Source organism: Lactuca serriola, chromosome 9 (genome assembly GCF_051521515.1).
Source record: "Lactuca serriola cultivar US96UC23 chromosome 9, Lser_US96UC23_V15, whole genome shotgun sequence".
Classification (NCBI taxonomy): domain Eukaryota; kingdom Viridiplantae; phylum Streptophyta; class Magnoliopsida; order Asterales; family Asteraceae; genus Lactuca; species Lactuca serriola.
This window is the reverse complement of record NC_136416.1, coordinates 160,974,621-160,986,715: the sequence shown is the minus strand read 5'-3', so window position 1 is coordinate 160,986,715 and position 12,095 is coordinate 160,974,621. Positions and strand designations below refer to the sequence as shown.

At 36.4% G+C, this 12,095-nt stretch overlaps 1 protein-coding gene across 2 annotated transcripts; it reads right to left on the bottom strand.

The window, feature by feature from the left end:
• Positions 1-376: 376 nt before the first annotated feature.
• On the bottom strand, positions 377-3,634 carry LOC145073018 (sodium/hydrogen exchanger 4-like). 2 transcript variants are annotated; one of them, XM_079019565.1, is made up of 14 exons: positions 3,295-3,634; positions 2,967-3,085; positions 2,783-2,880; positions 2,625-2,684; positions 2,487-2,533; positions 2,221-2,415; positions 2,095-2,141; positions 1,931-1,997; positions 1,747-1,847; positions 1,559-1,660; positions 1,303-1,447; positions 1,147-1,209; positions 956-1,039; positions 377-884 (listed from the first exon to the last, which is right to left on the bottom strand). In XM_079019565.1, exons 1-14 carry the CDS (start codon positions 3,472-3,474, stop codon positions 582-584), a joined length of 1,611 nt encoding a protein of 536 aa, XP_078875691.1. In that variant the 5' UTR covers positions 3,475-3,634; the 3' UTR covers positions 377-581. The 2 variants fall into 2 exon arrangements, with proteins under 2 accessions (XP_078875691.1, XP_078875692.1); XM_079019566.1 differs by lacking the exon at positions 3,295-3,634 and having other exon boundaries at positions 2,962-3,071.
• Positions 3,635-12,095: the final 8,461 nt, after the last annotated feature.

The window sequence follows — 12,095 nt, the reverse complement described above, 5'->3', positions numbered from 1 at the left end:
TTTTATACATTGTTTTTATAACAACCATCTTTTACATCTCCATATTTTTTTTCTTTGAAAAAATACTTTCAAAACATTTTTTACAGTTTTGTTTTTTTAGAATTGTTTTTTGCAAAAATTACACTTTTACATGTACGTTTTTATGTGCATGTTTTTTAATCTTCCCGTTTCACAAATTACTTACGTATTCCTTTTCATGCAAAAAGTGTTGCAAAAAAATTGTTCCCCTACAATTTCTTTTACAAACGAAGAGTACGCTCTTGTGTATAGTAAAACATAACCCCCATTGCAAATTATGTTTTGCCTATTACACATACACAAATTTTCCACAGCATCGCTTGGAAACTAAAAAACGTCAATAAAAATCTACACAATCTTTCAAAAAATAACATCTAAAACCAAAATGTAATCTTCATATACAAAACAAGACTTTATATTGTCCAACATTCCACCAAGACCAAGACTCCCGTAAATTTTTGTTTGTGTGGAAAAGACATAAATGCCCTTCTCATTTTCATTTCCGAAAATAACCCTAGAAAGTTTGTCCTGTCCATTATTTAGTTAGGGTATACGATGATATCCTAGCATGAACTTGAAGAGTGATTTTCATCACTACATGGGCCACCAAAAATAGGTCTCATGTAAGCAGTGTCGAATCTTCTCCAATAGGAATGGATCGTGTAAACGGGTCTATCCATTAACATTGATAAATTGTCTTTTGCTCTTGAAAGATTTTCAGAAGCCGATTCTTCTACAGACAACAATGGAAGTGTCATGTCCTCTTTTGGAGATCCCGGATCACCCCTTGTGTTTGTTGTATTTGAATTACTACTAGTAGAAGGAAGTAGATGATCCACCAGCGGTTTTGTTAAAAAACCAAACACCTGAAACACAAAGTCACTTAGGGTAAAACCGTCTTTTTCTCTTTCAACAAATAATAATGTTTAATACTTACAATGGTACTGAAGAGCACGATGACAATAGTGGTGGTGATCATTGTGGCATTCGTGGGGTCCAGTGTCACACCCGAGTGAGTAAACTGTGCAAATAATATATAATAATAGTGTTGAGTTTTAAATTTTAATTTTTTGATTACAAAATAATGACTTTAAAATTTAAATAAGATAAATTTTTAAATAAATATACTTGTTTGAATGCTAAGGCAACAGAAACAGCACCCCTCATTAAACCAGCCCACCAAATTACCATCTAAAAAAATAAATTGTGTTTAAATTAAAATAAGCAAGAAAAAGAAATATATTGGTTAATTTAATTAGTGTGTGTGTGTGTGTGTGTGTTTACCTGGTGTTTTCTTGAGATTTTTGTTGAGTCACCTCCACTTCTGTGCATGTAATTGGAAATAATAGAAAGGGGAAACACAAAAGCAACACGTCCAACCAATATTAACATCATCACAGTGCTGTAAATCCCCATTTTTGTCCAAATACTGTGACATGAATGTTAAGTAATTGAAAGGGTAAAATGGTCAATTACTCACGCATCGAAACATGAGTGTGTGTAGATTGAATTTGTAAAAGGAAAAATAGTGTTTAATTACCTTAACATGCTCATTTTCCACTTCTCATAGTCGAGAGCATCCATTCCCACATAAAGGAAGATAAATGTTTCAGCAATGAAAGACAATGTTGCAAATGCATACCTGAGTTTACTTATTATTTGATTAATTAAACTCTTTTCTTAAAAAAAAAATGAAAAAAATTTAGATGTGAATTTGATCATACATGCCTGGTGGTGATTCTTGAACTTTCAGTCACATTATGCCATGAATAGTGAGACATCAAAACCCCAGCAAAGAAGACTGTTAGAATTCCACTGAGTTCAAATAGCTGCAAAATATAAATTTATTATATCTAACACACTAATTATATAAAAGATTTTTAAAAAATGCATATTAGCAGAAGCTTTTTACCTCTGCCAACATGTAGGACAAATATGCTACAAGAACCATCAAAGCAATTTCTCTGACACTTGAATGCCTGTGAAAGAGATAATTAATGTGTTAAATATGTATAAAAAAAATCATCATATTTGGGTTTTCCTTAATTGATTTAAATGTAAGAAATAAATATCAACCTGCCAACATACAGGCCTCTAAGAATGTATGCTGTCACAAGCCCAGCCTACAGAAAAGATTTAACAAGTCAAAAAGATTGAGAGATTTTTATTAAATTATTCAGATAAAATAAAAATTGGACTTACTGAAACTCCAAGAAGTGTGCTTGTGGTGAATAGATATAAGAAATCTAGAAAGATTCGAAGAGCTGTGTGGCTATTAAGTGTATCTGCATTGATTTTTTGAACAGCATTGAAAAGAACAACAGATGTTGCATCATTCACTACACCTTCTCCAAACACTAGGCTATATAGTAAAGGTGTCTCATCTTGGCTCAAAACCTACATATATAGTTTTGCATCAACAATCATAATCAATTTCATGTTTTGGTATCTGATGCATTCTGACTAACCTGTAATGTGCATACAGTATCTGTTGATGAGAAAATTGTCCCAATACCTAAACCATTGGTAACATAGTTTGTTAGGTTTTAGATGAACAATCATAGCTCAGGGTTTATCAAATAATAAGAATTGATAGATGATCATACTAAGATACTCGCTGATAGTCAAACCATTAAACCCTAATTTTGGAAAAAGCCACCAGCAACCTACACAAGCACCAATTAGTCAATTACTAAATTTCAGAGTTGAAGATAAATGGTAACTGATCATATGAGTGTCGATACACAGAAGTTTAACATAATACCAGCTGCAACTATGGATGTTGATATGAGAACACCTGTGACTCCAAACAACATGATAGGGAAAAAGTTGTGGAAGAACTGTTTCTTCTTCACCTGAAAGCTGTTCATGGTAAGCTTAAAAATTAGGGTTACATGTAGAATAGCGGAGGTAATTGGATAAACCAAATTCACAGGCACCGACCTTACCCAGCATTGAAGATTATCGGTGGAAGTAAGTAGATAAAGAATAATTCTTCACTGAATCTTAACAGACGAGAGCTTTTCCACTTGCTTGTGCATAAGATGATTGTTCCAACAACAAACCCCTATTTGTCATGCCAGTAAGCGATCAAATAAAGACAACTAAATGTTTCAGCGACGTATCGTGATCCCAAATGTTTCGGTTTTTGTACAATTGGTTTTCCTTACATGTAGAACTAGTAACCAGTTAAGCAATAAAATAACAGCTAAATTCGATCGAGAAATGGAGGAATTGATTATGATGCGGAATTGAGGAGAAAGAGAGAAATCTTACGATGAGGATAGCAGTGATAGACTCGTTCAACCAAGGATACTCTTCAAGCAAGTGTCCGATGACTAAGCATACACAGAGTAGTGCAACGAATAATGTGATCGGAACGACCTGACTATGAGTACTGTCGAGGTTCATCGTCACAGCAGAATACAATGTGGAATTTTCATTCATCGCCTCCATTTTTTTTACCTGTTTCTCGATCTCCGATCAACTCCTTACGTTTTCCGGATTACAAATTAGGGATGCAGAGTAAGTGCGAGGGAGCCTGTTTTCCCGGAGCGGAAAGGGAAACTGAGTGTGGTGGATGCATCAGGAACTGACACGTGCCCGACTGTCGATGTGAATGATACACGTGTGTTTCAGGTATCCCTAACGAATTTTTTTGTCTATTTTATATTACAACCAACATTTTGTCATTTGTTTTACAACAAACATGCGTCAAGTATACAGATCTTCTCACAAAAATAAAATGAGAAGGAAAATAAAGATACGTTATAAAAAAATATCCAAAAGAATAAATCGTAAGAATCGTCCATATGGTCTCATGCTCTACTTTCTTAGAATTGTCTTTATTCATGGTTTCTTATTGTTTTGAAACTTACATGCTTATCACTTGCTCTTTTAGCTTCGTGTTTTGTTTTTTAAGTGTCTCAAATGTCTTAAACGAATGTGATTTTTATATTTTAAGAACTATTACCCTCTCTCTATTTCTCTCCGACACTTCTCTCTCCTACCTCCTTCTATTAATGTAAAAGAATGAGAGAAGTTTTTGTTTGAATTGATTAAAAAACTTGTGTTCAATAATAGTGAAACTTGTGTTCAATAATAGTGAAGAATACATACATATACAGAAGAGAAGAGCAAAACAGACTAACTAACTCATAATATAAGAATGACGAAAATACTCTTCTATCTAACTACCATCTAAAAACAGTTTATAACAACTTTTCTAACTGTAAAAACTAACACCCCCCCCCCCCCCCCCCCCAAAAGCTGGAGGGTAGGGAACTACATGTAGCTTGGAAATAGCTTCACGATGCTGTGAAGATGGTAGATTGTTGGTAAAAACATCAGCACGTTGAGAAGTAGTTGGAACATGTGATAAAGAAATGAGTCCTTCTTGAAGCTTTTGTCTAACAAAATGACAATCGAGCTCGATGTGCTTAGTTCTTTCATGAAAAACAGGGTTGGTAGCAATGTATATGGCGGCCATATTATCACACTTGAGAGGTATTTGAGTTATATTAGGCACTTGAAACTCATGTAAAAGTCTAGACAACCATGCCAACTCAGCACATATTCTCCTCATTGAACGATACTCAGCTTCAGCCGAAGAAAGAGATACTGTAACTTGCTTTTCAGACTTCCAAGAGATCGGACTTCCCCCAAATAGAATGAAATAGCCACTGACTGATCTTCGTGTGATTGGGCATGCTGCCCAATCTGAATCGCAATAAGCTTCAATGTTAAAATTGGAAAGTTTATTAAAAAATAAACCTTGATTAACAGTGCCTTTAATGTATTTCAATACATGTAAAGCAGCATCATAGTGTTGTTGACAAGGAGTTTTGTTAAACTGACTCAAGTGTTGTACAGTGAAGGCGATGTCTGGTCTAATGTGCACTAGAAAGTTCAACTTGCCAATTAGTTGTCTGTACAATGTCGGATCATGAAGGGGATTGTCCATAAGTGGTAAAAGTTTAAGATTGTGAGGCAATGGAGTAGAAACTGGAGCAGTATCTTCCATATAATAGAGGTTAAGTAATTCTTGAGCAAACTTGTGTTGAAGAACAACTAATCCGTCAGCCACCTTGTCAAACTGAAGTCCAAGAAAGTAATTGACTTCCCCCAAGTCTTTTATGCGAAATTGACTCATTTTTAAAGAAGAAATTTCATCTTGATCATCACCTGTTAGTAAAATATCATCCACATACACTGCTAATATAACAATTGAAGTAGCAGTCTTCTTAATGAAAAGAGAATAATCATTGAGAGAATGAGTATATCCTTTTTGATGCAGAAAATGGGATAATTTTGCATACCACTGCCTTGAAGCTTGTTTTAAACCATCGAGGGACTTTTTAAGTTTGCAAACAAGATGATCTGAAGTAGTAGAATAGCCTTGTGGTAATTTCATGTAAACATCTTCATGAAGATCACATGAAGGAAGGCATTATTGATGTCAAGTTGTTGAATTTTCCAATCTTTTTTAACAGCCAAAGAAACTAAACATCGAATAGTATTGAATTTGACTACTGGAGAGAAAGTTTCATGATAGTCAATGCCCTCTTTTTGAGTGAAACCTTTGGCTACTAACCGTGCCTTGTAGCGATCAATAGACCCATCAGCCTTATATTTAAGTTTGTACACCCATCGACATGAAATTGGCTTTTTTCCCTTGGGTAAAGAAACAATATCCCAAGTATGATTTGTTTGTAATGCTTCAAGTTCTTGTTGCATAGCAAATTCCCAATGAGGATTCCCTTTAGCTTGATGATAAAAATCAGGCTCAACTTCATGTTTAGAAACATTGAAGGCAAAAGTGGAAATAGGATAAAGAACAGGAACTTGAGGATCAAGATTGCACATATTTGTTATAGTGTGAAAAAAAATATGTGAAGAATCAACAACATTGTTGCATATATAATCTCGTAAGTGCACAGGTGGGTTATGAGTTCTAGAAGATGTCCTTCTAGGAATATGAGGAGGTTGAGGCTGAGAAGAAGAAATGTTTTCAGTCGGAACAGAAATTGAAGGTGATGAAGATGTAATAGGTGTATCATTGGAGTGTGTAGGAAGAAAAGAATGTGGATTATGTGACACAGTAGAAGATATGGCATGTAATAGAAAAATGTTCTCAAAAAACTTGATATCTCTTGCAATGTGAATAACTTTGGTAGTAATATTGAGAACTTTAAAAGCTTTTTGTCCAATGGGATAGCCAATTAAGACACAAGGATGAGCTCTTGACATAAATTTATCACGACCCATAGTAGAAGTAGTGATGTAGCACAAGCATCCATAGGCTTTTAACTGTGTTAAATCCGGCTGTTTTTGATAAAGAAGTTCAAAAGGAGTTTTGAACTTAAGAGAAGCTGAAGGCATCCGATTAATGAGATGAACAGTTGTTCGGACACATTTAGACCAGTAAGGAAAACCAAGACCAGCTTGATATAATAAAGCTCGTCCAACTTCAAGTATATGCTGATGTTTTCGTTCAACTATTCCATTTTGTTGAGGGGTAAATGGAGTAGATTTTTGATGTAGAATCCCATGTTTGCTATAGAATTCTATGCCTTCATGACTACATCCAAGCTCATAAGCATTATCGGTACGAACAACTTTAATAGTTTTGTTAAGCTGAGTTTGAACGAAAACAACAAATTGTTTGATAATTCCCATTGCATACCCTTTATGTGTAACCATATGCACCCAAGTGTGTTTACTATAGTCGTCAACTATAGTAACAAAAAATTTGAGCCCATCATGAGATATGTACTTGTATGGACCCCAAACATCCACATGAATGAGATCAAAAACAGCTTGAGATTGAGATAAACTAGTTGGAAAGTGCAATTTGTGATGTTTTGCTTTAAAACAAATCATACACGAATTAACATCATCATCATGAGATTTACAACCAGGAATAGAAAGATGATTTAATTTGCTAAGAGAAATATGTCCCAATCGTTTGTGCCATAACAAAATATTAGAAAGTTTTGTAACTACAGTTACAGAATTACAAAAGAGATTGGATACAGAGAAACTGAAAGACAAGGAATTACAAATGGTTTTGTGATAAAAAAACATAAAGATCATTGACATTATTGCTAAAGAGACTAAGAGAGAGTTTATTCCTTGACGAAGGGTCCTGCAATAGGCAATGTTGATCAGTGAAAATGATAAAGGATTGGAGTTGTGAATTCAATTTTGAAATTGAAACAAGATTGTATTTGAAATTGGGAACATACAAGACTCCTTGAAGAATCAAGGAATCGTGTAATTTGACATTTCCAAAAAAAGAAACACATGTATTAGTACCATTAGGTAAACCAATGAAATGAGGATGAGGTAATTGGAATAAAGAAAGAAACAAGGTTTTATTAGAACACATGTGATATGTTGCCCCTGTATCAACGATCCATGAATAAAGTGGTTGTAAAAGAGATGATGATTTGTACACATTAGCAGCAAACTTCTTGAAAGAAAAAGTACCTTCAGATTCCATGGATGCATCCATAAGAGAGGTTTGAGCAGAAAAACTAGAAGAAGATGGATTGATATTGTTGTTTTGAAGAAGAATCATCAATTTTTGATATTGTTCTTGTGAGATGCTAGAATTGGAATCAACAACAACATTCTGAACAGTGGATTTTGGTTCTTCATGTTTGGATTTGCTGAATTTGAAATTTGCAGGGAATCCATGGAGACGATAACACTACGATTTGGTATGACCAGGCTTTTTGCAATGATTGCAAACCAGCAATTTCTTGGACATAGAACTGTTTTCAACATATGCATTCATGGCAATGATGTCGGTATTAATTGGAGTAGAAGTATTAATACCACGTTGTCATTCCTCTTGAAGAATTAATGAGTATGCAGTGGATACAGTAGGAAGAGGCTTAGTCATGAGAATCTGACCACATACAACTTTTTAAGAATCATCAAGGCCCATAAGAAGTTGAATGAGGCGTTGTTCTTCAAGAAATTGATTAATCTTTTATGCAGCTTCACAGGAACATGGAGGAGTTGCTTGAACAAGACGCAATTCTTCCCAAATTCGAGTTAATTTGGTGAAATATGTGGTGAAATCGTCTGAACCTTGAGAAGTCGAATACAGCTGTTGTTGAATTTGGTAAATCAAGGCGTCATCTGGTTGTTCAAACCTTTGGTTCAATTGAAGCCTGTGACATCCCCAAAATCTCGGCCAGAAAAGACCGATTTTTCATTTATGTTTTTAAATATTTTCAGAGTAAATCCTTTTGATTTGAAAGAGTTGCGGAATTTGTTCCCAAAAACAAAACATGATAAAACAATGTTTACCGAAGCATTTCATAAAAGAAATGTATTTTCATTATAATCAAAACTCGGGGTGTCATGTTCCGATACAGACCAATAAGCATAAACGAATACATTACAAGTCATATAACAAATATAAACATATGCAGACTTGTAAACAAAACAACTTGATGGTTCATCCATCTCATGCCCTTCCGCCACTTCCTGTAATACAATTTAAAACTGAGTGGGTCAGGCTTGGGAGCCTGGTGAGCATATAGGGTTTTCAACCCACAATAAATATCATATTTAATTTTCACCAACCAACAATAACCTAATTACCCATTCCCGTTATTCTCACTTTAATGTCCCTAAAACAACTAACATAAGGGACCTAGTCTAAGAATATTTCATCGGGGCGACAACACATGTTTCGGGGGTACCTCAGCAATATATGTCAAATAAGGCAACCATGAGGGGGATGGAGTACAGCAAATGAACACCCAAGTTCATTAACACCTACAGGTGGCGAACCTGCTAATGTTTCCACAAGACTGTCTAGAATAGCCAGTGGTCGTCATCTAAACTCCGCTAGATGACTCAATCAAACAACAACGAGGCCTCTCATCTGTTTATTACACACCAACTGTCTACCCATGTTCTACCCAACATATTAGTAGATAAAAATATACATTTGCATACATAGTTTAAAAACCTGTATAACATGCTTTGATCAACACATATATCACATAACAGATGAGGCACACACACATAACACATATCTCATAGAGAAATAATCAGATCTATAAGATAGAAGAGAGTGAATACACATTCACACATAACACAACCAAATATATACACATAGCACGTATTTTATATAAAATACTTCGTATTATTGTATTAGAAGAAGGTAACTACACACTCTCACTTATAAACAACAATACACTTAATACACTCGGACCAAACTTGTATTATTATCGTGTTTATGAAAGTTAGTATACACTCACTTGATCAGAAGATGATCCGACAGCACTACGGCTTATAGAAGTAGTAATCCTCAGCAGATCTGGAAGATCTTCACAAAAATCGAACTTTTCGCGGGCAGAGCTTCGACTCGGGAACCGCACTTCTCGGGATCTTCGGGATCTCGGGACTTGCTTCGGGACTAGAGTATGATACCGGGGCTTCGGGGTATTTCTGGCACGCAAACGATGCAAAACGGGAGAGAGAAGAGAAGAAATGAACAAAACTCTCGGCTGCCTTCGGATCCCTTTTATAGAGGCTGGAGCCTCGGAGTACGCGGGACGTACTGCAGTACGCAGCGCGTACTGCTTCCGAAATCGTCACTGCATGCGTCATCCAAAGTGTCGACACTATGCTGAGTACGCGGTAGCGTACCCTCGTACGCAGGGCGTACTCCGGATCACACCGGTGACTTGTCTTCGGATAAGACTTCCGATTTTATAATTAAATTTAAATACAAAATGATTAATAAACTTCGGAAATTCATAACTTCTTCATACGAACTCCGTTTTCGACGTTCTTTATATCCACGGAAAGGTGAGACCACGCTCTACAACTTTCGTTTAGATTCCGTCGGCTAATTTTGACTTTATTTTTATTAATTATTTTTAATAGGCTGGGATAGAAACTTTCGTTATAAATTCATAACTTCTTCGTTTGACGTCCGTTCTTGCCTAACTTTTTATCGCTTCGATACCAATAATGAGATCTTCGATTCTCATTTAGATTGCTTCGGCTAAAAACCGCTCGATCTCAAATCGAGTATTTCAGGCTGCATACCGCTAAGTCGGAACTTCGATAAATCATAACTTCCTCATACAAAGTCAGATTTGGGCGTTCTATATATATTCGGAAACCTCGTTTCAATTACTACAACATTAACCAAAGATATTAAGTTTATTTTACACTTAAATTTTGACGCTTATTTTTATTCTTAATTAATCAAACCACATAATTAAGCAATTAAGCACAAAACACACAATACTCAAATAATACAATCTTATTATTTCAAAACGGGTTACAAAGGTTAACCTAGACCATTACATTGCTAAAAAATGGAAAGCCTGGAAACACAGGCGTTACAATTCTCTCCACCTTAGAATGATTCCGTCCCCGGAATCACACATCGACAAACAAATGCGGATAGCGACTCAACATGTCACTCTCCGTCTCCCAGGTGAGATTCGGCCCATTCGCGTGTTTCCATCGGACAAGCACTAACCCAACCATTTTGCGTCGCAACTTCTTAGTCTTTCAGTCAACAATTGCCTTTGGTTCTTCAATCAACCTTTTGTTCTCATCAATTCTCAATTCAGAAATTGGAATTATATCGGGAACTTCTCCCGTGAACTTCCTCAAATAACACACATGAAAGGTGTTGTGAATTCCATTCAGTTCTTCGGGTAATTCGAGCTTGTAAGCTTGGTTCCCAATCCTCTGAAGAACTCTAAACGGTCCAATAAACCTTGGACTCAACTTTCCCCTTTTACCAAATCTTATAAGTCCCTTCCACGGCGAGACTTTAAGCAAAACCGAATCTCCAACCTCAAAAGTCATCGGTCTTCGCTTCTTGTCAGCATAGCTCTTTTGACGATCTTGAGCTGCTAACATTCTTTCCCTAATTATTTTCAACTTTTCAGCAGTTTGATGAACCATCTTCGGTCCCATAAACTGCTTTTCCCCAGCCTCAAGCCAACAAGACGGCGTACGACACTTCTGTCCATACAAAGCTTGATAAGGTGCCATCTTAATGCTCGAGTGAAAACTATTATTATAGGAAAATTCTACCAACGGTAAATGTTCATCCCAATTACCTAGGAATTCCAAGGTACATGCTCTCAGCATATCTTCAAGTGTTTGTATTGTTCTTTCACTCTGACCATCAGTCTGCGGATGGTAAGCTGTGCTTAAACATAACTTGGTACCCATTTCCTCTTGTAGACTTTTCCAAAACCTTGAGGTGAAACGGCTATCACGATCCGATACAATCGTTAACGGAACACTGTGAAGCCTCACAATTTCCTTCACGTAAGAATTCGCAAGCTTTTCCATAGACCATTTCTCCCTGGCCGTTATGAAATGCGCACTCTTAGTGAATCGATCAACGACCACCCAAATCATGTCGTGACCATTCTTTGTTCTGGGCAGTTTAGTGACAAAATCCATAGCAATGTCTTCCCACTTACCCATAGGCACAGGCAATGGTTCTAAACTCCCGTAAGGTTTCTGATGTTGTGTCTTGACTCTCGCACAAGTCACACACTCGGCCACATACTTTGCAACATCAAGCTTCATCGTCGGCCACCAGTAGTAGGGTTTCAGGTCCCTATACATTTTAGTGCTACCCGGATGAATTGAGTACATGGTTTTGTGAGCTTCTTCCATCAGAAGATCCCTAATTCCTCCTGACTTAGGTACCCAAATACGATCTTGGAATACCTTCAGTCCATGACCGTTAGTACCAAACACCAACGTTTTACCCAAACGTTCCTCCTTTCGGTCATTTTTCTCAGAAGCTTCCTCTTGATCTTTCTTTATACTTTCCACAATGGTCGGGACAACTTCAATTCTCAACGCTCTTGGCCTCTTCCTTTCAAGATTGACCTTCCGACTGAGAGCATCAGCAACAACATTAGCTTTACCGGGGTGGTAAAGTATCTCGCAGTCTTAGTCTTTAAGTAATTCTAGCCAGCGTCGTTGCCTCATATTCAATTCTTTCTGATTAAAGAGGTATTGGAGACTCTTATGATCAGTGAAAAGTTTGCACTTCGTGCCAT

What these genes read in the sequence shown, in the direction of transcription:
- LOC145073018 (XM_079019565.1), bottom strand. Translation starts at nt 3,474, where the DNA reads ATGGAGGCGATGAATGAAAATTCCACATTGTATTCTGCTGTGACGATG. An exon ending in CTATCACTGCTATCCTCATC is followed by an intron (nt 3,086 to 3,294) that starts GTAAGATTTCTC and finishes CATGACAAATAG; the next exon opens with GGGTTTGTTGTTGGAACAAT. An exon ending in ATACTGTATGCACATTACAG is followed by an intron (nt 2,416 to 2,486) that starts GTTAGTCAGAAT and finishes CTATATATGTAG; the next exon opens with GTTTTGAGCCAAGATGAGAC.